The sequence below is a fragment of the Lepisma saccharinum genome, chromosome 7, assembly GCF_977018435.1.
Source record: "Lepisma saccharinum chromosome 7, izLepSacc3.1, whole genome shotgun sequence".
In the NCBI taxonomy this organism is placed as follows: domain Eukaryota; kingdom Metazoa; phylum Arthropoda; class Insecta; order Zygentoma; family Lepismatidae; genus Lepisma; species Lepisma saccharinum.
Genome location: NC_139235.1, coordinates 85348402 through 85375373, shown reverse-complemented (window position 1 = coordinate 85375373; position 26972 = coordinate 85348402). Strand labels below are relative to the sequence as shown.

Below are 26972 nucleotides of genomic sequence, written 5' to 3'. Positions count from 1 at the left end.
GAGTGTCATATATATATCGCATCACGCTCTCTGACATCACTCCCTTCCCATTTAAAATAAATCAGTTGAATTCTATATGGCGACCACCAATATGGCGCAATGAACAATGAACGGGAACAAACTGGTATAATGATTTTTCGTGCTTTCAAATAGCATGTGATAAATTTGATAAATGTCAGTATCCTCCGTATACTCCACTATTTGACACACCTTTCTCAGAGGAAACCACCCTACAAGGCAAACAATAAAGTTTTCGCTTTTTCTACTGCCAGTCAACTGTACAGTTATATATATAAATTTTTCTGAAAATGCCTAACATGCTGCTTACCATCCTTCAATAACTCCTGCCTGAAACAAGTCCTGCAATTGAGGAACACACACACCTCCCATTTCGAATTGTTTGCACTTTTTCGTAATTAGTATTGTGCCGAAAATCCCATCTCCAGAATGTCATCAATAACTCCTGAATTCTCTCCCCCCCCCCTCACCATTTTATTACTTCACTGCACCGACAAACAAGCAAATAATATGAACGAAACGCAGCAAATATCACACGACAGAAGAAATCATAAGTCAACCTCCCACGGTAACAAGTGTCTGCTGTCCCCGAAAACCACGCGTTCTTGTGGATGAATGACTCGGAGTTGACAGTCGACGAAATATTTTGTAGAAGGGAGATAATAAAGATCACGAAGAAAATACGTCAGCATACAATGGTATTCATCCCAGCACACTTCAAAAGCTAAAAAAGAAATGTTGGGCACAGTATACCTACCATCCATATACAACACATTTTTAAATGTCTGGGAGGAGGGAGGGGGCTCATTCGAATACCATAGTAGGATTGTGTTTACTCATGTTTTTTTTGTTTTCCTATTCATTCATATTGTCAGGTCAACAGTGAACGCCCATCCTCATCAACTTATAGGCTGAAATGCAAATTAACTTAAATAAAATGTTGATCTCTGGAATGGGATAAACAGATACTTTCATACTCTGAGTATTGTGTGAAACTTGCAAATTGTTCACATAAATTCTCCCTGAGACAGTGACGACGTCAAAAGGGGGTTCACGCGCAAAACTCAATCCTCAGTCGTTCAGTCCATTCTGCTCTCCTCACCTCTCTATATGCAAAAATCTTGCTAGCGTAATTTAAACATCACAAATATTTTATGTCTGATAGTTTAAGCATATATTAAATATGGTCTTCTACCAAAAATATTCTTGCCCTCCACTTAGCAATCATTTTCTTATAATGTATTATTATTATTGCAATCGAGCACAGTGATCTATCTACGCGTGAATGCTATAGATCGAACACAAGGAAAAAAACCTTGGGACGAAAAGTCCCCGTGCAGCTTTCCCTTCTTCCCTCCACCTCGGGCCATAAGGAAGCATGGTCCACTCTCCCCCTCCCCTACTCACAGGAATACGGTACACAGGAGACGCGGGTCTGCGCAGGTTGTTTTGCTCGTGGTTCCACTATAAATGTGAATAAACTAAACATTCCAGAAAAAAAATACATTTTGACTACTGCCAACACTGCAGATGCTGTCAAAATCCTTGGTACCCTGGTTTCTCAGACCTCTCTGCTTTGAACAGGGAAATGCAGGATGGCGCGAGTGTGGGCAGACCCAAACATATGGTCGGGGCTGATCTGAGCCAATGGGGTTGCCTTACGAAATTCTTCTGTACTCAATAGAAGTGGCTGCGTTTGCTCATGGAAATCGGCAGAAACGCAGATTGGGTGGGTGCGGACATCGCCGAAGGCACAATCGGGATCATTCGGGACTGCATCCAGGAAGACCAGGTGGTACAGGCGACACAAGGCAGGCAGTAGCGTGTTCGTGCAGAAATCGGAATTTCTTGCAGTGGAAGTACCTTCGGAGCGATAATTGTCGAATTTTCATGTTCAGGGAAGGCGAAAAAAATATTATTTTTTTCTTACTGTGTTGTGGGTACACAATGCGTACCTTGCGTATCCAGAATGCATGCCGCTGGTAGAGGGGGCCTTTGGTAATATTTTGGGGGGGGCAGTCTTTGCACATCCGGCACTGCATTGATGGTTGTACTATGGCCTGAACACAATGCACACATAAGTGCATTTAGTGTTTGTTGCAATGAGAGCATGGCTGATGACTGTTCATGGGGTTTATACGATGCTGCCTTCATTTGAACTTTATGTATGATATTGTTGGTTGTAGGTAGTGCACATACTAGAACAAAAAATGGCAATATTTTATCCCTTTCAAATTTCACGGACCCAAACAGATTGTCACTCTAACATTTATGCAATGACAAAACCTTTAGCAGACTATGGTCCAACTGTGCAAACAATCGAGGAAAAATATGCCTTTGTACACGAAATCCTCTGAAAACACTTTACAATTTATATACATATTATTAATGCAATCTATTGTGTATAATATTTATAGTCATAAATTCATTATTTGGCATATTCCAATTGACTACACTTTAAGAGCCCGTATCACCGCTGGTGATGATACCTAAAAAATAGGTTCTTGCTGCGACGTTCTGTGCTCGAACAGTCAAGTGTGTCGCATTTAAATTTTCCTGAGTTAAAGATCAAATATGAAATTTGTTATGTTGCGAAGCCTTTTTTTAAATACATTATTTATTACGTAGTTTTCCTTATCTCAATTTCGTAAAATTCACTTGCTCACCAATTGTATGTAATAACTTAAATCAACATTTTAAAGCACAAGAAAGCTTCAACTGTTCTTCTACAGCAAAGAAATGAAACTGATCTTACATAATTTTCTTTAGAATGTCTGTAGTTTTTCGACGTACAGAGAAATGTACGTAAATTTTAACTTCGACTTTTCTAAGCTGGTCGCGCTAGCCGATTCCCCCTCTGTACCGCTAGCGCTCAACCCTGCCCCCCCCCCCTCCACACTCCTAAGCCGTCCCTTTTTTCTTTCACAATCGGTCAGTCTTCCAAGAAAACCGCATGCTGAGAGCTAGGAAAAGAAAAAAGAAGGCAGGGAAAGGTTTTGGGGGAGAATCAATGGTTTGGGCGATGCTTGTAAACAGTTCTTCACTACGCGATATCCTAATATTAAATCACGATGGGATTATAATGCAATGACAACAGTGAAGAATGGCGCATTTCCCCAGTATATTGTTCACAAATGGGAAGGGCTGATTGCATAGACTGAAGTACACCTTTACAAAAGATTTGCCCGCGAAATAAAAATTGTGCCAAATTATAACTTTTTTTTGTGAGAACACAATAGTCCATTACCAAGGGATTTTTTTAGGGGGAAGGTGACTGTACCCAAAGTTTTTAGGTAAATATTGTGTAAATTCTATCTGGTGGTGGATTATCAACCAGTCACGCAAATGAATGTCTTTTTAGCTGTCGATCATAAATAAGTTCAATGAACGTTCATTGTCAGTTTGAGATATTTCTGAGGGTCAATGGTCAAAAAATACTTGAAGATCTGTTATGGAAATAGTGCTATTTTTAAACATTTTGAACATCCGTTCAATTTAATTTCGATTTGACTCCTTTCATGATTTGTGGGATAAAATATATTTACTTAATACTTTACTGTGTTATTTTTTCACCAATTACATATGTATATATTACAGTCAGACCCAAGGATAAATCGCAACATAAGATAGTTCTGTGTCATCATATACAAAAGTACTTTTAGGCATAGGTCTTATGTAAAATAAAATACATTAATTATGTTGTTTTTTTCTTTTCCAAAGACATTATTTAGTGGATAAATATGACAGACTTACTATTGATAATGACCATACAAAATACACCATAAAAATTGCATTCACTTTTAACTTTCTGGGTCCGGCCACCGTGGGGGAGTGGTTAGAACATCGCGCTACGACGCCAGGGCTCCTGTGTTCGAATTCCGGGTTGGGCGCGGATGACTGTGAGTGTCCATTCATCAATTTCATCAATTCATCACTCATCCCCATCTTCGCAAATTGGCCAAAAGTGGCACAAAAAGCGAAGTAAAATAAAGGAAATCAATCAATCAATCAACTTTCTGGATATACGACAAATAACACTATGTAATGTAACACTATTTCTGTATAGGCCTAAGGAATTTTAGGCGTGCTCAGATCCTCCGATTATGGGGAGCAAGGGCCTTGATAAAAGTTAGCTTACGAAATAAAACCCTCATTCCATCTAACTGTTTTTATTACATTGATGGGCACAAAACACGGTCGTGTGTGTCCCGACGCACCTGAAATCACTTTATTAGATGAATTTCAACTTCAGTGGCACCATTGTTCTCAGCTGGCGCTTTATTTTCCATCTCTGTCGTTCAAAGACTAATTTACGTATAAACGTGGATTAGTACCGCAAATTCAAAACAACTACACATAATTTATTCATGTGCAATATATGGACAATTTATTCTGCAGACACATACAGATAATACAACTAAAGAATAAAATATGTGGAGGTGTTAATAAGAAATTTGCTAGTGGGAGAGTCCAATTACATAGGAAGTAATACACTACCCTTCCCCTACGTAGTTACTTGGAACTTTCATTGGTTTGAAAATAGTATTTACTTTTATTTCTATAAAAGCATAATGTTGTTTAAGAAGGGTTATAAGATTCGTCTGCACTAAATTTCTAAGTGAGACTATTAAGCAACTTCTCCCTCACCCCCTCATTTACGCAGCGTATGCAAAGAGTGTGAATACTTTTTTGCTGAAAATGGAAAATGAACCACAGCAAGAAACTAATGAAATACGTCTGTTTTTATGAACAGCTGCAGAATTATCTACAAACTTGTTGAAAATCACAATTTTGCTAGCTTGTACTCATTGGACAAAATACATAGAGCCAGGGACGGCACTACAAAGAGGTTAGGAGGGGGGGGGATGAAACCCCAACAACAGATCTAAGCTCCCTATAGCCCCCAGAGTTTTATAGTACGTTAGACTCCTTTCAATCGAAAATAAAAGAACTAGAAGCTATCTTACGTAATATTTTCCATTATAAAACTTCCCTTAGGGCAAGGCCATTGCAATGTTCAAGTACATTTCCTGCTTCTATAAGATCGCAAGATTATGTAATGTACATAAAATCGTGGTTGGAGGTGGCAGCTGCAGATCTGCATGGATCAACAACGGACATTGATTATTTAATACGTACTAAGTGATTGTTAAATCACAAGTCTCCAAACTTGCCAAAAAAATTTGCAGATACTCTGCTGCCTATCTGGTAGGTGGATGTGTTCAGTGGCTTTTGGATTGCTGTTTGGTTGTAGGAGGGTCAAACGATGATGATAATACGATGCCTACGAAGCTAAATGTTAACAATTATTATCCCATGTAAACCATGTCACTATTTTTGGAACGAGTGTGAAAAAATATTTTTTATAAATTGGAGGATATTACCAATTCTATTGCGAAGGTAACACAGAGAACAACATATTTTCAGTGCAAATTCACCTACACTATGAGACAAAAGCATTGACTATCAATATCATTGACATAAATCAATGGATACAGTTGCAGCTCTCGCACTGGGCAGAAGTGATTAGTAGTGAAAATAACTACCAATAGTTTTATATGTGTTTCACATCTGATTCTTCTCCATGCAATAGTAATTGGCCACTCGGTATAAATTATTTTCCAACGTCATAAATAATAATTTATTAACATGTAGACCTAGGCTTTCAAGGAATAAAACTGCCCAAGCTTGCTGATTTTTGCACTGAATTGCAATGTTTCGTTGCACAAAGGCTAATCGGGACAAAACCTACAGCCTATAGTGGAATTCGAGCCACTTAATTAAATGTGCCTAACCGTGGATCGAACTCGTGACCCCTCGATTACAAAGCATCATTATTACCACGGGGAGGTTCACTTATAATCTTTCTAATCCTTAACATTTAAGAGTTGGGTAGTTTCTGTAGTCTTTTAATTCCTTAATGTCGTATTTTTGCCTCTCGGATGTTCTCAATAACAAAAATAGATGTAGCGATGAAAGGATTGAGAAAACATCGCTGAAATTATGTTAATTGCAAATACTCGAATGAGAAACTACAATCAGAAAAGCATACAATCCCATGGCGGATTGGTTAGAACATCGCGCTACGACGCCAGACGTCCTGGGTTCAAATCCCAGCTTGGGTTGGGTGTCCCTTCATCAATTTCATCATATCATCACTCATCCCCCAAAAGTGACAGAAAAGCAGAAAAGCAATGTAAAGTAAACTAAATCAATCAATCACTACAAACCGATAAATAAACTTGACGGTTCTTGAGATGTTGAACGTCCTCCAACTTCCAAAAATTCATTTCTCACACCTATTCCGGAAATTGGAAACACCATTTGTAGAGGATAATGATTGTACAAATTTAACTCTATATATAACCTATAGAACCAAATAACAATCTCACAGCCACTGAATAAATCCATCTACCAGGTAGGCAGCAAAATATCATGTCAATATCGTGACAAGTTTGGCGACTCATGATTTAACAATTTCTTAGTATCAAATGATCAGTGGTCGTTGTTGATCCAGGCAGATAAGCAGTTGCCCTGCCCTTTCACGATTTTAGAACACATCATAATAAGGTATCATCTTCCTGAAGTAGGAAATATACTTGAGCATTGTAATGACCTTTCATGAAAGTTTTATCGAAATGCGTCTACTGTACAATAAAACAATATTACACTCTAAAAGGAAATAGCGCAACCACAAGGAGACAGGGGGGCATTGCCTTTTTGCCTTTTTCCAACCTTGGACGGAAATCAATTATGGGGGGGGGGACATACATTGAAGTAAAAGAAAGCAAGACTATCAGAATCTACTAGTAGCAGGACAAAAGGATACTCAAGACAGAATTAGTTTTCACGTCCATCTTGCATTATTTCTTACAGACGGCCAGGATCACCTGCAGGGGGCACAGAGGGGCAATTATCCCCTCGACTTTAAATTTTATACAAATAAAAATACATTTCATAAAATTTTCTTTCTGGCTTCGCTCGCGGTACCTGCTTTTCTTGCAGTCTTGTCAACTTCCGAACCGTAGCTAGGAAGTAGCGGGAGTTGGTCCTTGGAGCCGAACAATCTGATTGAGAAAAATTGTAAAAGAGAATACCATGGCGTCCCATGAAATGTTTTGTGCCCTATTAAATCAATACTGTTTTCAACTTTGAAAAATTTGGATCGAAAAATTTTCTTGCTCGCTTCGCTCGTAGTATGCCAGTTGCTGCTATAACAGTTTGGTTTGGAGGAAAACGAGCGCTCACATTTCAGAGACATTTTATATAATTTTTGCTGTTGGTTTGTTAAGGGGCAGATGAATAGATTACGTAATGTATTTAAATAATATGTTAATACCTAGGTGTATATATATACTGTATATATATAATATACACACGCACGCACGAGTACTCACACACATACATATATATATATATATATATATCACATCAATGCAAAAAACTAAAACAGTGAGATAAAATGAGTTTTTTCTTTCCCGATTTGACTTCATTTTCAAGGGTTTTGCCCCCCCCCCCTTATCACAGGGTCTGCGCACGCCTATGATGTTGGTACCTTCTTCTAATAACAAAAACAAGTTAAAATAACAGTAATATTAAATTAATAATATTAAAATATTAATTAATATTGTTATCACATGAATGGGAAAAGACGGCATAAGAATAGGAATATAACAGCACGTATTTATTATCTAGCTCATGAATAGTTCAGATCGCTTCAATTTCTATAAAAGCAACTGACCTGGCAAGGTGATTGTGAAACAGATAAGGAATTGAATATTTATTGAATAACGAAAAAGGATGTTAGATCCATTTGACGAAAAGTAAAGCTCTTTATTTAATATTTAAGCATATTACTTAGGTAGTGGTGTGCATAAATCTTCTTTCATACAGTCATCCAAAGTTGTATGACCCCAATGTAATCCTTCCCTTACAATAAGTTTGACGGAAATACACCTCTCTTGATTATACGACAGATGCTAAACAAAACAAGCATATTTACATTATTTAATTTTAGTACTTCGTAAGTCTCTCGTGGAAGATTCGGACTCCCTGGACACCCCACCCCGCTTCGCCTAAATAGTCCTTGGCTCTATTACATGTAAGTTGTATTGCGATGTTCGTCAATGTGTGTTTTTCTTCTTTCAGACACTCGGAAAAAGTGTTGTCTTGTCACAGAAACCCTCTCGGAGTTATAAACGTGCGGGCTCAAAAGAGAGGTCTGTTATGGTCAGAGTCTGACCTTCCAGGCAGGGTGGGGGTGGGGGGTGAGTAGCGGACAGGGAACCTTGTCTTCTGTTTCTTTCGACAGAGCAACCCTCCCACCAGTAAAGTCTCAATAGGTCTCCCATGCAATGGATTTGCGTTCGAAGGGGGAAATGGAATCAATATTGGTAAGACTAGGAGGAAAATTTGACATCTGTCCGGTGCTTTTTTTTCGAGTGACGCTGATACGGGCTCTTAAGAGCATTTTGACTTCCATGAGAGAGTGTTTACAGCATACTGCCAATATATTATTGTATGTAACATAACATCACACCAAACAGACTAAACAATAACACTGAAAAAAAATGTAAATTAGAAATAAAAAAGTTACTGCAATGTTCATTAAAACAATAATAAGCAAATTGTTATCATACCTTTCCGCACAGTTTTCTGGTGTTGAATAGCCTTGGACTTCTGTGGTATCCTGTTGATTATCAACTTCAATCTTTACATCTGCATAATGCCCTATTGGGCCATGATCTGAGATAAACAATTTTGTTTCTTCCAAATGGGCACTGCCATTGTCCTCTGGAATGTTGCACATGTCATCACGTTCATTTATTGCTGATTCATGATGTCCACTCTTGACATTCTCATCAATAGCATAATTGTTGGGCACACCATCAGTTAAAAATTCACTTTCACTCTTCACAGTTGTATTCAAGACTACATCTGTATTACTACCACTCTCTCGTTCATTTTCGTGAACTTTTATGTGAATTTCGTACATGCATTTCTCTGCAAAGATTTTACCACAAACAAAGCACTTGTATTCAGATTTATCATTGATGTTTCCGTATACCTCAGGTTCGGACTGTTGTGGTTTGGATTTACACTGATTCTTGTGTGCATTGCATTCAGTATCATCAGTGAAAGGTTTCAGGCAGTAGGTGCACATGGAAATGTATTGATAACTATGGATCCTAATATGCTTGTTTAAAGTTTCAAATGAATTAAATGATTTTATGCACAAATAACATTTGAACCATTCAGAATGCTTACGACTGTGGGATACTAGCCTGCGTTTTTCTACGAAACCTTTGCCACACTCATTACACTTCAATGGAAACTCTTTAGTGTGGATTCTTCTGACGTGACTTGTTCTTGCATGTGTCTGGCGGAATGCCTTATCACAATACTGACACTTGAAAGGGCGCTCTCCAGTGTGAGTTTTCATATGTCTCTGGAGGTCACAATTAGAGTGAAAACATTTTGAACAATGTACACATATGGATTGGCGTATATCTTTGGATTCCTTTAAATGGCTTCCATCTTCAGAATTACCCATCCTGAAAAACATAACATGGTCTTCAAGTAACCAAAGAAACTTTAAGTTAATGGATGTATGGGGCCCATCTCCCATATCCCCATAATGTGCCTTCATGGCATGGTGCTACACTTACCTTACCTTAGGATGAATATTAACTGAAGAGGGAGCAGCACAAGAGGAAGAATAAAATAGAATATAAAAGGCAAAAGGAGCCTTCCACAACAACACAAAATCTGGAAATCAAAAGAAACTACAAAGGGAACAAAATTAAGGATATTCTAAACAATGTCAAATCAGCTTTGTTACGTGGTTGCCAAACAAATAAATATTATAAATAATAACAAAGAAATATAATAATAAATGACAAACCTGTAAACAAATGCTAGAGAATTGTTCGAATTAGATGACCAGAAGTAATAGATAAAAAAACAGAACTTAAGAACAGAAAATTGAGATTGTTGAGACATACTCTGCAACAAAAGTTCAGCATCCCAAGAGAAGCATTAGAATGGAATGCCCAAAGTAAATGAAAAAAAAAGGCCGACCCAGAAAAAAACATAGAAGAATTATGACCACAGACTGTGTTAAAAAATTGACCATATTTCATTCTTCTGAAATTTCATCAAACAACAAAAGTGAAAAAGTATCATACCTTTCTGCATAGTTATCAAATGTTGTTTGATCAATTTGTGGTTTAACCTCTTGACTATCCAACTCAATTTTAAAGTCCTCATAATCTGAAAAGGAAATACTATCATGGTACGATAATGAGATATTATCTGAGTTTAAAAAATTTTCTTCTTCCAAAGGGGCACTAATACTATATTCTGGAGTGTTGCACATGTCATTATCTCCAGTTAATGATGATTCATGATGACCACCCGTGATGTTCTCGTCAATACCATATTTGTTGGGGTCACCATCAGTTAAAAATTCACTTTCACTCTTTAGAGTTGTACCCAACACTACTTCACTATTACTACCACTCTCTTCTTCATTTTCATGAACTTTTATGTGACTTTTGTACAAGCATTTCTCTGTAAAACTTTCACCACAAACAGAGCAGCTGTATTCTGAATTATCACTGATGCTTCCACCTGCTTCACGTTCACAATTTTGTGGTTTGGATCCACATTCTTTCTTGTGTGCTTTGCAATCATTATCATCAGTGAAAGGTTTCAGGCAGTAGGTGCACATAGCAATGTATTGATCATTATGGATCTTAATGTGCTTGTGTAAATTTTTAACCCAATTAAATGGTTTTTCACACACATAACATTTAAAACGTTTTGTTTTAGAATGTTTATAACTGTGCTCTCTAAGCTTGGATCTTTCCACAAATGTTTTGTCACACTCCTGGAACTTGAATTGAAGCTCTTTACTGTGAATTCTTCTGACATGAATTGTTCGCTTGTAGGCCTGGTTGAATGACTTATCACAATACTCACACTTGAAGGGGCGTTCACCAGTGTGAATTCTCATGTGTCTGCTTAGGTGAAATCTATGATGAAACATTTTCAGACAATAACTACATGCAAACCGGCATATTGTAGAAACATCTTCTGAATCATTTAAATGACTTCCATCTTCAAAGTTACCCATGCTGGAAAAGAAAAAAAAATGCCTTCAGATAACACCAAAACCCGTAGGTTTATTTCTGCTTTGATTCCAATCACAAAATATATATTTTTTTGAACAATCACTTGAACAATCACATTTTGTTGGATGGTTTCAATGCAGAATACGAGGTGTGATTGAAAATTTCTTAAGACTGGATCCACCACTCTTAACTGGTTAGGTTTTGCGGGGTTTGTGTGTGAGGAAGAGAAAGTTTGTTTTGTCCTTGAAGGATCCTGAAAATGTCACGGATCTATCTCTGTTTAGTTGTGAGCTGCAGCCTGTTGAGTCCAGACGTGTTGTCGGCGGATTTTTGTGTGTGCACAACAATGGATGAAAAATGAAACAACGTATGTGCATAAAATTTTGCTTCAAAACAGGAAAATCACGTTCAGAGAGGTACGAACTGCTGAAAATAACTTTCAGGGATATGTGTGTATATAAAGCAATTGTTTTCAACTGGTATAGTAAATTTAAAGATGGCCGACAATCAGTCGAAGATGATCAGTTCCAAGTGAAGCCAATGTTACTCTTTTTATTTTTCGATACTACTGGTATTGCGTACCAGGATTATCCTTCTCAGGGGCAGACAGTCAACAAGGAATACTACAAAAGTGTTCTTCAGCGGTTACATGAAAAAGTGTAGAAGAAAAGGCCAGCACTCTCGCAAGACAAGAACTGAATCCTGCACCACGATAACACACCTGCTCATCGTGTTTTCAATCAGTGAATTTCTGGCAAAATTCCAAATTTCTGTGCTTCCCCAACCCCTATTCTCCAGATCTAGACCCAGCAGACTTCTACCTATTCCAAAATTGAAATTGCCGGTCAAAGGGAAACGGTTTGAGTCAACTGAAGAGATCCAGGAAAATCTGGCGATTTGTCTTAACACTCTCAAGATCGGCTTCCAGGAATTCTTCCAAAAGTGGAAATACCATTGTAATTGGCGTGTTCAATCAGGAGGGGACTACGTTTGAAGGGGATTAATCACAATCACCTGTAAGTTCTGCCATTTGGAAGTTACAAGCCCAGTCTATGAACTTTTCACTCACACCTCGTAGTATTAATTATGTGGAATTACACAGGGTAAGTCAAAAGAATGGAACAACTTTACACAGCTAATATGAAGTTGTGGAGGTCCTGTGGATTCGCACAATATAATTATGTTTATTGAATTATTAATTTCATATTATACGAGTCACTTTCTATTAACAATTTAAAAAAATGTATAATAACTACTTTGTACTACGTTAATTATGTTTTATGTTATTTATTGCGCTAAATGCTGTATAAATTAGGTAATATTTGGAATTCTAACGTTGCTATGGCAATGAAAATCAATAGTCGTATGTAGCAATCCATGTAATGGAATTGAAAATACAGATGATAGTAAACTGCATATTGCTCTCAGTTATTTTACCAATATATAGACCCATAGAAGTTGTATCTTCACCTTCGCGTTATAATTCGAAATATTTATGAATGAATTGTAATCGTGCAAATGATTGACCAGTGATCGTCACAGTATAATTGGTGGTCCAGTATTGTGGAACGTTACCAGCACGATCTTGAGTGATGTGTTTTGCTTAAGTGTTAACTTACACCATTGTTCTTGTGAATTTAGTTTGTACATAAAGTTCTATTATGTACGCATCAAGTAATCCTTATAATCTGAGATCCAAAACGAGTCTTACACCTAGATCTATCAATTGTGGTGATGAACCTGATGAATCACAAAACAGGAATGGTGCCATGAATATGGTGAAGTGCTGCAAGGATCCCGATAAGGAAAAGTTGGTAGCTTGTGAAAATTGTGGCCATTGGTATCATTTACAATGTTTGGCCTTGTCCGATAAACATTGGAAGTTATATCAGTTAAATGAAAATTATTTCTGCAAAGATTGTTATCCATCTTATGATCTGTTCAGTATTGAAGCTTTCGTGCAATGGAAACAAAGTCACGAAAATGTTCAAGAAATTAACATTCGTCCTTCTGTGTTGGCCGAGACATCAATGGGGCAAAGTAATGTTCCTTTTCAAATGTTTTATCTGTTTGCAGAGTTAAGGAAAATCAGCGAGTCACAACAGGTGGAATTTACAAAAATTAGGGAAACTCAAGATTCTATGACGGAAACTCAAGAGTCCATGAGGCATACTCAAGAGTCCCAACACCTTGAGTTTACAAAAATGAGGGAAACTCAAGAGTCCATGAGGAAAACTCAAGTGTCTCAACAGCTTGAGTTTACAAAAATCAAGGAATACCAAGAGCTAGAATTTACAAAACTCATAGAATCTTGACAGGAAATTCAAAATTCGCAGATACTACTCAACTTTGACTTCCACGAATTGTTACAGAAGGAATTAACTGAAGTTGCCGAGTCCTGCAAATTAACAACATGTTCATTACATCAGGAAATGGAAAGGGAAGTGCAAGGACTAACAGGGAAAATCGAGGAAGTCAACACTACTTGTACAGAGAATTCTGCTAAACTTGCTTGGTTGAATGAACAGATTACAGAATGTCAGAGCAATGTTTCAGGGTTGTCTCGGCAAGTTCAAAGATTTCAAGTCGTTGTGAGCAAGGATGAAATAACAAAGTGCGTGAAAGTATGTGAAGAAAAGATTACTAACTTAACATCTAAGATTTCGACTAATGTTGAATCAAGTAATCCTGTACATGTTTACAGTTCTCACGTGAACGGTAACTGTCAACCTGGTATTCCTGCATGGAACCTAACCTCTCTAAAATCGTGTGATGTTTCTGATGACAAACACAATCACATTGCTTCACAAAGGCACAGACGTTCTAGAAATAATCAAGTGAGAGCTAGTAATACCAACAAGTTATGCCATTCAACCCATTCTTTGTAATCTGATGATTCTCAGCATGAGAGAAAAGTCAGTAAACCAAAAGTCATCAAACCGACAGAATCATCACCATGATTGTCCTGACAATTGTGTGCGTTTGCTTACTCAAGAACCTCGATGGTTGGTAAGATTGAATGAACTTACTGTTCTTCCTAAATATTCGAGAGATCCTGAAAAATCAAGTCCGCGTAAGTTTATTAAAACTTTAACATCCTAGTTAGACTAACTGCAAGTTCCTGACATGCAAAGACTTGAATGTATCACTAATTGTTTCCAAGGCCCTGCAGAAGGTTGGTATAATACTCATGTCGATTCGTTTACATCATACAAACAGTTTGTTGACGAATTTCTGAATCACTACACGTCTTATTCGTTAACTCAGGCTCCATTGCCTGAACTTAAAGTCGTAAATATGATCCTAAATCAACAAGTAGTATGAAAGTTTTTGCTATACATACGCATTCAGCATATTATAATTTAGTTGATCGCCCGAATGATGCAGAAGTTATTGATATTTTAATAAATCAGTTGCCCACATCTATTGCACAAGCTATATTAGCTGCTAGATTAGATAAAATGGATGATGTGATTGCGTTACTAAAGAGGTTGGATTTAGTGAATTCAAGATCGAACAAGAGTCTTAATGTTCATGATAATGTACGTGAGAAAAAATTCTGATATGATGGGAATAATTCCAAAATTTTTTCAGACAATAATAGTGAAAGGGCAAAACTGCGAGTTCAAGGTGTTGCTAAATGTTCATCGTTTGCGAATAGTGATCAACCTAATGAAAATGAATGTTCAAGACGTAACGTAAGACCTAATGATAGTGTTAATTTTGTTTCTTCTAGCGATGAAAATAAAAGAATTAAGATTCCACGTACAGATGTTTCATCTGGTGCTGAAAACCAACTATCAACCTCCAACCAAAAGACGATGATTTTTTATAGGAATAATAAATAATTTTGGGAACCTAACCTAACTAAAAAACCATATAATCAATACAGACGTAATGGTGCAGGAACTCAACATTTCTGGCAAAACAGAAGCACACCAAACTGTCAATACTTCAACAATAATGGTAGAGTTATGGGCAACAGTTTCAATGCCAGAAACGAGCAAGATCAACAGTAATTTACACTGAATCGTAACTCTCAGTTCTCTAACGATAATTTCCACTCATTCCAACCATGTAACATATGTGCCAATTGTAGATATTCATTGTCTCAGTTATCAACAGGAAACAGTTGCAATGTACAGTGGCGAATACTCCATTAAATGAAAATGCTCCATCTTTCGATCCAAGAGAAACTTCTTGTAAACAGTTCATTTCTTCTGCCCCTTAAGAAACATGAAACGAACATCATGGGTGAACGTAGACCAGTTTGCTCGCACTAACATAAAGAGGGGTCAATATAAATCATATCATAGGGATAATATAGGCAAGACTTGTCAGTATGCTGTATTAAGTAATTCAGTTTTATCTGAAGTTGATCATTGTTATCCGCTTTCAATATTTTCCAACTAGATTGGTATGAAAAGGAACCTACTTGGACTTTGAATGATATTGGTATACCTACTCCTATTACTGATCAACCTCTGATCATAGGAACAGTTTGCGGTATAACCATACAATGTGTCATCGACAGTGGAAGCCAGTGTAATTTAGTCAGTTACGAGTTATGGTGTAATATAAAATGTCTTATTCCGACTGCCAAATTGATTGCAGCGGAACAACTTAAGTTATATACAGTTTGTAGAACAATCTCTCAAACTGCAATGTCTTGATTATACATTATATCATGTCCAAGGAGTATTGAATAATATTGCTGATACATTCAGCAGATTTCCACCTTGTAAGAGTTATTCCACACTTGATGATAGATTATACATCAATCAAGTAATCGTGGAAGATTCACAAGATGATACTTCTTCTATTTGGTTAAAAGCTCAACGAGGAGATGAGAATAGAAATAATAGAATTTCTCACCTGGGAGATAGTACAATTGATAATGGCTTTTCAATGCATTTTCTTCTGTTCGATTTGCATATTGAGACATTCCTTTTTAAGAAATTAAAGAGACAATTTTGCTGTTATTTACACAATGAACCAGCAATATTATGACAAGGTGAACTTTTCAAATCTTCGAGTGTTTAACTGTTCACAATCAAAGAGGAACCAACTCTTGTCACCATGAGAAATAACTTTATGAAAGTAGATACTGGATGAAAATTTTCTGTTCATTATTTTGTGCACTTAAACATTGTATTCTGTTCTGACTTGTTATTAACTGTTACACATATCTGTTTGTTATGTGCACGTTGTTGTCGAATGTCAGATATTATTGTGCCTTTGTAACTTTCATAAACAACTGAATGTTTTGTAAACGAAAACTTTTCCTCAGTGTTTCGTAGTTTTCATTTTCCTGGAGGAGGGGAATGTTGTGAAGGTCCTGTGGATCCGCACAATATAAATTTTATGTTTATTGAATTAATAATTTCATATTATACGAGTCACTTTCTATTAACAATTAAAAAATATATAACTACTACTTTGAACAACATTAATTACGTTTTATGTTATTTATTGTGCTAAACGCTGTATAAATTAAGTAATATTTGGAATTCTAACTTTGCTATAGAAACGAAAATGAATAGTTGTATGTAGCAATGGAATTGGAAATACAGGTGATAGTGAACTGCATATTGCTCAGTTATTCTACCAATATACCACTGGTCCTATACACAGGCCGAGAACCAAAGCAGACTCAAACCCACACCGTCCCACAGTCGGAATCCAAAGCACAGCACCTTAGACTGCACGGACACAGAGGAGGACTTCTAAACACAATAATGCATGTAAAATGCAACAGATCCACATGTACAGTTTGTTAATGACGAAATCTCGAGCTATTTTTTGCTTTTATTGTCACAAACACCGTCATTTAGATATTACTTTCTCTTAGGGAAGATTAAGTTAAGGAAGGGGTAAGATAAATTCTTAACTACAAAACTAATCTAAACAGAAATGTTTGTGGAAACTTTTATTTTACATGGCACACCACAATAAAAAGAAAAGTAGGTTAGGATTTCACCATAAACAACTTGCACATGCAGGGAAGCTCACCTAGCAGTAAAAGCAGTCAAAATCAAGCAGATGCCATTGAAGCTTCCTTCAGCTTACAACCTGCATGTTCTCCTCCGTGATAATCATCTTGAGAAAGGGTCAAATACTTGGAACAGTTTTTAATGTGTTTCATGCTGAGTCTTTTAATTTCAAAGTTTAGGCCTACAATAATTGTTGCAGCATGTGGCAAAAAACGGTTTGTTTCTGATCCATAGAGGGCAGAGGTTCGCACGAGGGTACACATGAAGTGTGTTAAAAAAAATGGAAAAGAAATATTGCTCGAGAACTAATTGTCGTTGAGATATGAAATTAGCTTTGTTTTCTTTCTTTAAAGACAGAGCTTTTAGAGGATGTAAGATTTATACATTGTGCCTCCAATTATGAGTGACAAAAGAAGACAAAGAAAAAAAATTAATTTTCTTTTAAAAAATGGCATCATATCCCAGTTCTGTCCTTTTTGTTCATTTGTATACATGCAAAGGTATACTCAAATTATAATATAATATACAGTAATTATTGCTATAATTAGCAAGCTGAGTTTCAAAAAGTTCTTTGTTTCCTCTTATTAATAGTGAGAACAAATCATTATGTTCACAATGTTGGCAAATAGGGATCCAGCGGGGATATTTTTCTTTTATTATTTTTAATTGGAAACTAGTGTTCCATTCTAGCCCCTCTCCTCTATACCATTTTTACCAACATACCTACTGTATTGTAAAGTTCATTTTTATGCAGATGACACTCAACTACAAATTCCCTTTCCATGGAAATCACCAGATCCAACCTTAGCTTTGTTCAATGATGATTTATCCAGTATAAACACTTGGTGTAAATATAACGGTCAAAAGCCAGGTGTCATTTTCGATGAACACCATACCTGGAACATTCATGTTCAAGAACAAATTAAAAAAGATTACACTGTGCTAAGATCGCTATACAGTTTCAAAGAAAGTCTAAAAACAGATTAAAATGAGATTAATACAATCACTGATCCTTCCTATAATTGACTACTGAGACATAATTTATGGACCAAATTTATCCATTCGAAACAAAATGAAAATTCAGAAAGTACAAAATTCATGTCTCCGTTTCATGTATCACATAAGAAAATATGATCATAACCACTCAACCTTAAACACAAACAAAATGTTGAACATGATTTACATCATTATAAAACAAGGGTAAATTAATACTTGAGCTTCCAAAGTACACCCTAGTGCTTTTTGAATCATATTTTACATATTCAATTGCAAGAGCATGGAATGAACTTCCTCCTCCCATAACGTCCCTCACTAATCGCAACAACTTCAAAGACAAACTCAAAAACCTATTGTTAAATGAAGAATACGAATACTATTTTGTGTGTGCTGGAATCTAAAAAACGAGTAAACAAATATTCTCATTATGCTTATTTATTTTCCCCCTTACATGTTGCCAACCCTTGATTATATTTTATCCTTTCTCGTGTATTAAAAATATTATATTTTTTCACATGATCTTAACTTTATTTGACTTACATGTCTATTAATTTGTGTGTTCTTATTTTTCCCCCGCTTCCTTTTTTTTGGAGCGATTTTACAATACCGGACAATTCCCCAATTTCGTTCATATTTCAAATACTCAATAATTTAAGGCTCCTAATCACGAATCTGCAGTTAATATTTGGCGCTTTTGGAATTTCAAAAAAAAAGGGGGGGCGTGATCGCAACCGGCAATGCACGATTGCTCATTATGTACCGCTCCTGATATTACTACGACCCCAAATTTTAACTGTGTTTGCCTAACCTAACCTACCCTTACCGTGAAGGGTTTGTGGGGCTATGCGTGAATGGTTTGTGGGGCTATGCGTGAATGGTGTGTGGGGCACCGTAAGAAAATGTAAGTTTCGTAGAAACACAAAATCTTCTGGTACATAATGAGCAATCGTGCATTGTCGGTTGTGATCACGGACCCCCCCTTTTTTTTTTTGAAATTCCACACGTGAGCGCCAAATATTAACTGCAGATTCGTGATTAGGAGCCCTAAATTATTGAGTATGTGAAATGTGAATGAAATCGGGGAATTGTCCGGTATTGTAAAACCTTACCTTTTTTGTTATCTGTATTTAGTATACGTACCCATTTGGGTTATAGGCCTTTTCTACTCTTACAGCAGGCACCATACATGCTGGCCAGGAAAGTGGGGAGCGGGGATTATGCCGCAGACCAACCACACAACAGTGGTGGTGCCGAGAGTTAAGACGTCATGGGAAGGAGGTGCTGCCCCAACCTCCTTCTACACGCTGCTGTGTTTCTTATCACACTAGATTGGTCGCTTACCCGCTTCAGGGGTGCCCACAGAGGGGATTCATGACGTGTCTGCGTCATGGGAATTTTTTTGGGGGGGGGGGACAAAATTTTATAGTTTAGCTGCCACTTCTACATATTTTCACACAAAAATGGGGGATCATTTCATTTGATTGACTTGTTATTGATTTTTAGTTATGGTTATTATGTACAGTTTCTCTTCCTACCTGTGGTTAATCGCGGCGATGGGATTGAAATGAAGCATCACCGTTTATGTCTTTAGAATCAGTTTGGAAGGGGGGGACAGGGTGCAAAATCCTGGGAGGATGTGGGGGATATCCCCCCCCCCCAACAATCTTGGCCTCAAAAATTACAACCAAAAATTTTAGGGGGGAGAGTTTTTGTTAAAACAAACAAAAGATAAACAATTACTTTTAATTTCAAATATACTGTACTAAGAATAATATCGAATACATACACAATTAGTGTAGTTGTGCATGTTCAATGCTTTTTTCTCTCTCAAGAGATCATTAACGAATCTACATCATTACGCACAATAAAAGTAAATCAAGAATGCAAAACAATAATTACTATGAAATCTAATTGATTTATATTAACGTAAGGCAAAAACTTAATAAAAACTTACACATAATAAAACCACTTCAACTATTTCATAATTTATTAACATTTTTAACCAGTTAGTAAAGGACGTAGTTTGCTACTTTATAATATTTGATATATTTATAAGTTACAAATTTATTTATTTTTGGGTAATTAATAATAATAATATATTTTTAACTTAGTATTTTATTTTTACTTTTAATAACATTATAAATATGTATATCATATAATTTATATGTATGTTTGTGGGGAGGAGGTTTGTATATTAAGATCTTTCTCGCCACACCAGTCTTAAATGATTTTGCACTCTGGGGGGGGGGGGGAGGGGATGCACTGTTCGCATATTCAAGAAGACAAACTGTTAAAAATAAGGTTCAGCACATTAATAATGGCAATGAAAGGTTTTGAATGTTATGCACCTTTTGATTGTTGACATCTAAGCCAGTAGTAAATAATGTCTGGTGTTTTTCGGACACTGCAGATTTCAGTCTTAGTGTTGGATGATTTCAGGCACGATTTGTTTCGCTTGCTGTGGCGGAGATTGGGGGAAGAGGGCATGGGTGAATTGCCCCCCCCCCTCACTTTTTGCCACCTTTGCCCCTGCACTATGCTAAACCTCATGTACTAAGGGAAAGTAAACTGTCCTGCCCCCCTCCCCCATTCCAGTTTGGGCACTTTGCTTCCCTAGTTTTGGAACTCAGTCGCCGCTACTGTTCGCTTGTTGTGTTCCTGTGCTACAACTGACTGGATAATTGTACAAATAATACTGTCAGTTTTCGTTGTGTAAAGCTTACTTTTATTGACTATGTAAATTGAAAGGGAAACATTCATTCCAAAGAGTCTTACAAGACCGTTCAAATACATGTGTGTGGAGTACACGTGTAATACCATTCACCTCCAGGATAAGTGGAAAAAGCACTGTGAACTTAAACATGTATATAAAACTAAAAATAATCTTCCCATAAAGTACAAAACTGTGGAAGCTGAATTTGGAAGTGGGCCTTGGCAAAATTACACCAATGATGAAAATGCATCAGGTTCAGGACCAGGTTAACAAAATCAGCCTAATGAGATGAGCCACGAGAAACATGACAGTTAATTATTTTAAAAGTCTTTTTATGCTATCCTTCCTGTTCACATGGTTTGATTGTAAAGTGTTCCTGAAGCCTTGCAATGGAAAACATTATTAAAATTGAGTTATTTAATGTCGCTTATTTACCTTGTGGTTAATAGCGATGGGGAAGATAGGATTGAGAAAGTTAAGGTACACACAACATGACGGGTTCTGAATAAGTTATGGATCTACAAAAATGGGTTCAAATTTCCTAAACCATACCGTGTTGTTGTCCAGTTTTCGACCTTTTCAAATTTGCAGGTATTATATAAAATAAGTTGACAAATTGCTCTACAGAACGCACAATGAGTGTAATTAGAGCCATTAAAAACCGACTACGTTCGTGTATGGCTCATGAGTGGTTAATGTCTACCTTAATTCCATCTGTCCGATATTTTAAAAGTGGAGCCAATTGAGGAAATTAACAATAAGCTTGCCGCAACAACGTCAGAAATTATCATTTGTGTAAAATGTTATTTCAATTGATGTCAAAGTAATATACAATATACATGTAACTGTCTACATTGTAAACAATACCTAAAGTAAACATGTACTGCTTAAATATTACACTGTTCCAGAAATTTTGTCTGAAGAAAATAATTTGAGCAAATGATTCGGCATAAAGGGGGGAAGATGTTCTACCCATTTTGGGGGGAGTGCATCATAGGCCTTGGGGGGATGGGCACCCCCTGACCTGGTCCCAACTTCCCTTGCCAGCTTGTAAGGTGCCCGCCGTTAAGAATAAAAAATACATATAGGTGGCAGAACAGTTGCAGGCTGAACCTCGCCCTTAAATAAAGGAAAATTGAAGAATTGGGGACAGGAATTACATATCTTCAAACAGTGATTCTTTTGTCATGCTTCCCTTCAAAATTTGGTCCATGCAGAATTGATAGGACTGACACAAGACCTGGCATAACTGCCAAATACCACTTCATTTGTTAAATTTTTATTTTCTTCCTCTCCTTTCTTTTTCCATTAACTTTTATCAATGGAGGGGCTAGAATCTACTTGCCATCCTTTTTTCCTTTCGGTGGTAAGCGATGGGTGTTAACAACACTGCAGGCTCATGTTTGCGTCTGCATTGTGAATGTGTGTACTTCGCTCCTTTGCGTTCGGGAAGGTGATTGGTTTTTTGTGTTCGTTATGCGTGTGTATTATTAGAAGGGCGTTCGTCTGGTTGGATGGCTTCTGGAACAGGAAGCGCTTGGCAAAAAAAAACTCACAGATAGTGTAAAATACGTTTATCCCCAGTAACAATTTAGTGCACCGTTGAAAACCCTTATTGTTCACTTGTTTCCAGACAGTGGCATTTCTTTTGGTAAGTACTTTCTTTTTTCCTTCTATCCGGTTTCTGTTCACGTTAGCCCCACAAACCATTCACGATAGCCCCACGAACCATTCACGGGGATGAGGTAAGCCTATGAGAATAGGTTAGGTCTGTTAGGTTAGGTTCCATTAGCACTCTATTCATAGAAAAATTCCCTCCATACTTTCAATTCCGCATATCCAGACAACAATGGTTTTTCCCGATTTCCTCCTACACGTTGTTTTTCCTCGCATCAGGACTGACGTTTTTTATTCCTTATACAACAAGCTTTCCAACAATATATGACACATATTCCTTAGGAAGAGCATCTAATATAGACTCTTACCAATGGAGGTACAATGTATAAATTTTCCCTCCCCTAAAAGCAGTCATTCTGTGGGGGGAGGGAAATTCATTACAATTAGAAACAATTAGTTTCGAGCTATGATTTTCTTTTTTCACTTCCCACAAAGTTTCAAAAGTATGGGAACAACTTAAGATGACCGGACCCCTCTCTGATTTTCTTCATATTTGGCATACTCACTAATTGAGGCCTCCTAATCACGAATCTGAAGCTAAAGTTATATATTTCCTTGTGACAAATTTTAACTTCAGATTCATCATTAGCAGGCCTCAATTAGTAAGTATGCCAAATATGAAGAAAATCGGAGAGGGGTCCGGTCATCTTAAATCATACCAAAGTATGCACTTGAAAAGTTCCATCTGGTGAGGATTTACAGGCATGCGAGGCTTCGTTTGCTAAGGGTTAAACTAACATGGAAGAAAGTTACTGTGAAGCTCATGAAAACAACAAAAAGCAATCATACCTTGACTGACAGTTTTCTGGTGATTCATGATCTTGGAATTCTGTTGCATCCTGATCACTATCCAATTCATTTTTTACATTTACATAATGTGAAAGGTAAACACCATCATTGTGCAGCAGTGAACCATGATCCGAAATAAATTTTGTTTCACCCAAAGGGGCACTGCCATCATCCTCTGGAATGTGACACATACTATTATTTCTACTTAATGCTGATTCATAACGTTCACTCAGAATGTTCTCGTCCATAGAATAGTTGTTGTGGCCATCATCAGTTAAGAATTGACTTTCGACCTTCAGCATTGTAGTTAAGACCTCATCATTATTACTACCACCATCGAAGTCATTCTTGACCTCACTCACATCTCTTGGAGAAGCCATATATTTTGCTTTCTGTAAGAACTTATTGTTAAATTACACTATCTTGTTTACTAGGAGGTGGGAGATACACCTGAAATGCATGAGAAAAATTATGCAAATCTGAAAATTATGTAGTAAGGTAACACTTTCTTATAGTGGAAACGGATTTCTTACTTTTTACATAAAAAAGTACTTACGGAAATAATTTTCTTTAGTGTTGTTGAAGTTCGGGAATGTAGTTTTGATCCATTTTAATGTGAAATCAATTGTTTATCTGCAAAAATATCTCTCCGACATGCTATTGCTGCTGCCGCCATTTGCTTTCTGGGTACTATTAAAGTATGGGTGAGACCTATAAATCATATATTTTGCACTTTTTTTACAATGCTAACGTACTATTTTGGAATGCGGAACATTTCCTAAGGTGAAATAATGCATTTCTAACTAAGTTAATTTCTATTTCTTGCATTCACGAGTACTTACTGTTACTTGTTATTTCGATTCTGTAACACATTATGGTGGGCGATAGCGTACTGGTTCAGGGTGCGTTGTTCGAGTGTTTTGTCGATTTATGCAGTGTTGCAACCTCGTTCACCGGAAAATACCTACTTTCGTGCCCAGATTTAAAATTATGCTAATACGTCTCAAACCATTGACGTTAGCCCCAAAAACCATTCACGTTAGCCCCAAAAAACATTTTCCGTAAGGTTAGGTTAAGTTACGTTAGGCAAGCATAGTTAAAAAAAAATTAAAAATACTCGACACGTCATGTTCTAGTGAAAACACGGCGAGTTTGAAAAACTGACTATGGGGTTACGTCATCTTAACACACGGAGCATTGTGCTCTCATGCAGAAAGCAAATGGCGGCAGCAGAAACAGCATGGCGGACAGAGATTTTCGCAGAAAACAACATGTATTCGCATTAAAATGGATCAAAACTACATTCACGAACTTCCACAATGCTACAGAAAATGATTTCCATAAGTACTTTCTCTTGTAAATTTGTAGAAATCCGTCTCCCCTATACTATAATGTTACTGGTTTCTGCACGTGAGCACAATGTTCCATGTGTTAGATCGCGTAACCCCTGAATAAGTGTTTCGGTAAATGTTTACTATCCTTCGGACACCTATAACTTCCGAGTTTCGTCAATTTTTGACATTTGTACTTACCTATCTGCTTCGCGGATCATTTTTTAACGTGTATTCACGTTTTTTTTATCATTTTTTTTAAAAAAAAGTGTTTTTGTAACTGAAGAACGTACGTTTCCGCAAATGGATTGTGGGGCTATGTGTCAATGGTTCGTGGGGCTATGCGAGAATGGTGTGTGGAGCTATGCGAGAATGGTGTGTGGGGCTACGCATATTTTTTTTTAAACCAATTTTTAACTATTGGAACCTATTGTGACCCTACCTAACCTAACCTTACTGGAAATGGTTCGTGGGGCTATGTATGAATGGTTCGTGGGGCTATGTGTCAATGGTTGAATTTCCGCTATGAAACATTCCCACATCACACAAAACACCTTCCAGATGTTACACAATACTACAGGAACTTATTACGGTAAGTAGTTTCTTCTGTAGAAATGAAGAAATCTGTCCAAAGGATAGTAAACTAGTACCAGTGTTTCAAACCATGCCATGTTTTCGGTATAAGATGACGTGTGGAGGATTATTTTTTTTTAAACTATGCTTACCTAACCTAAAGGGAAATGGTGTGTGGGGCTAACGTCAATAGTTTGTGGGGCTAACGTCAATGGTATGTGGGGGTAACGCCAAATGGTTTGAGAGGTATTAGCATAATTTCAAATCCGGGCATGAAAGTAGGTATTTTTCGGTGAACAAGGTTGCAACACTGCAAATACACTCCAAATCGACAAAACACTGGCACAACGTGCGATGAACCAGTACGCTATCGCCATATTGTGTTTTATAGAATGCAAAAAATTAAGAAGAGTAAGTACTCGTAAATGTAAGAAATAAGATATTATTTCCGTTAGAAATTCATTATTACACCTAAAGAAATGTCCCGCAATACAGAATAGTACGTTAGGAATGTACACAAGTGCGAAAGAAATGATTTAGCTATAGGTGTTTCCACTATACAAAAGTAGTACCTGTAGTAATTACAGTTTCAACATAGAATAGGTTAGGTTTCAAGATTGCAATGACATATATTCTACAGTTAACTTACTCTTAACAATTAACTGATTTTATATTCACAAGTCTTGTTTCTGTTGTATGTATTTTTGATAATTATCATAACTTTCCCTAATCAAAAGAAAAGTGTAACATTTACTGAATATACGTCATAAATATATTTATCTTTCTAACAAAAGCACAGATTAGCATAAATGTTTATACGAATGTTCCACAGATTACTGCATATTCAGATTTTTAGCAATATATTTGGGTCTTCAATAATGAGCAATTCTATCTGCTGCAATCAATCGGGTTTCTACCTCAAATGTGAATAGGATAACATAAATATTTTATCTCTGCTGGAGAACATGCCTTTTGGTGTGCGCATACCATAGGCGTTCGCACTGGGGGAGTTGTCCCTTTAATACTTTCACTTAGAAATTTAGTGCAGGGGGATCTTATCACCGAGCCGAGCATCCCACTGATTATGCCCCCCCCCTTTCCCTTATCCTGAGTGACTGCTTAGGAGGTAGTGTTGCTCATTACTGAAGACGCAAATTGCAACAAAATTTGCAGTAATCTGTGTAACGTTCGTGTAAACATTCATACTAATCTGTGCTTTCCTTAGAAAGAATGGACATTTCCACTCAATTTTTTTACAACAATTTTAAAAACTACACCCTGGAAAAATGACCCCTGCAAGTTCTCGCGTAGCTCGTGGTGAGCGAACATGTGCAGCAGTTTTACAAATCTGTACAGATTTAAATAATGGAAGAAGGAGCGATAGTGGAAAGGAAAGCTATGCTATGTAATGATCAATCTTCCATGAAATATCCCCTGCTGCTCACGTGCAACATAAATGAAAGGGTTCTGTTGCGTGCGTATTCTCAGGTCATGCGAAAAATATTGCTTGTAAAATTGGTTGCTGACCATACTTTCAAATATATATATATATATATATATATATATATATATATATATATATATATATATATATATATATATATATATATTAAACTTATATTTATCGAAATTTACCGTAACCTATGTAATGCAAAATAAGAATTTTCACATTCTTCACTTTATTTATAAAGCCTATTTTACTTTATTTTCCATAAAGCAATTTCAGTTTGTGTTTCATTTCTGTTGC

The 26972-nt window shown here is 36.8% G+C and overlaps 1 protein-coding gene across 4 annotated transcripts in view; it reads right to left on the bottom strand.

The window, feature by feature from the left end:
• The window catches only part of LOC145989985 (uncharacterized), a 180355-nt gene extending 154356 nt beyond the window's left edge, over window positions 1–25999 (bottom strand). Inside the window, exons 1-3 of one of the 4 annotated variants that reach the window (XM_083125547.1) lie at window positions 23322–23762; window positions 10206–11156; window positions 8658–9572 (exon numbers count right to left, since the gene is read on the bottom strand). In XM_083125547.1, the coding sequence (XP_082981673.1) occupies window positions 8658–9572; window positions 10206–11156; window positions 23322–23701 (2246 nt within the window). In that variant the 5' untranslated portion in view covers window positions 23702–23762. Of the gene's footprint in view, window positions 1–8657; window positions 9573–10205; window positions 11157–17869; window positions 17994–23321; window positions 23764–25874 lie in introns of those variants that run through there. The other 3 variants (XM_083125549.1, XM_083125545.1, XM_083125550.1) reach the window with 3 other exon arrangements.
• Between the last annotated feature and the right edge of the window lie 973 nt (window positions 26000–26972).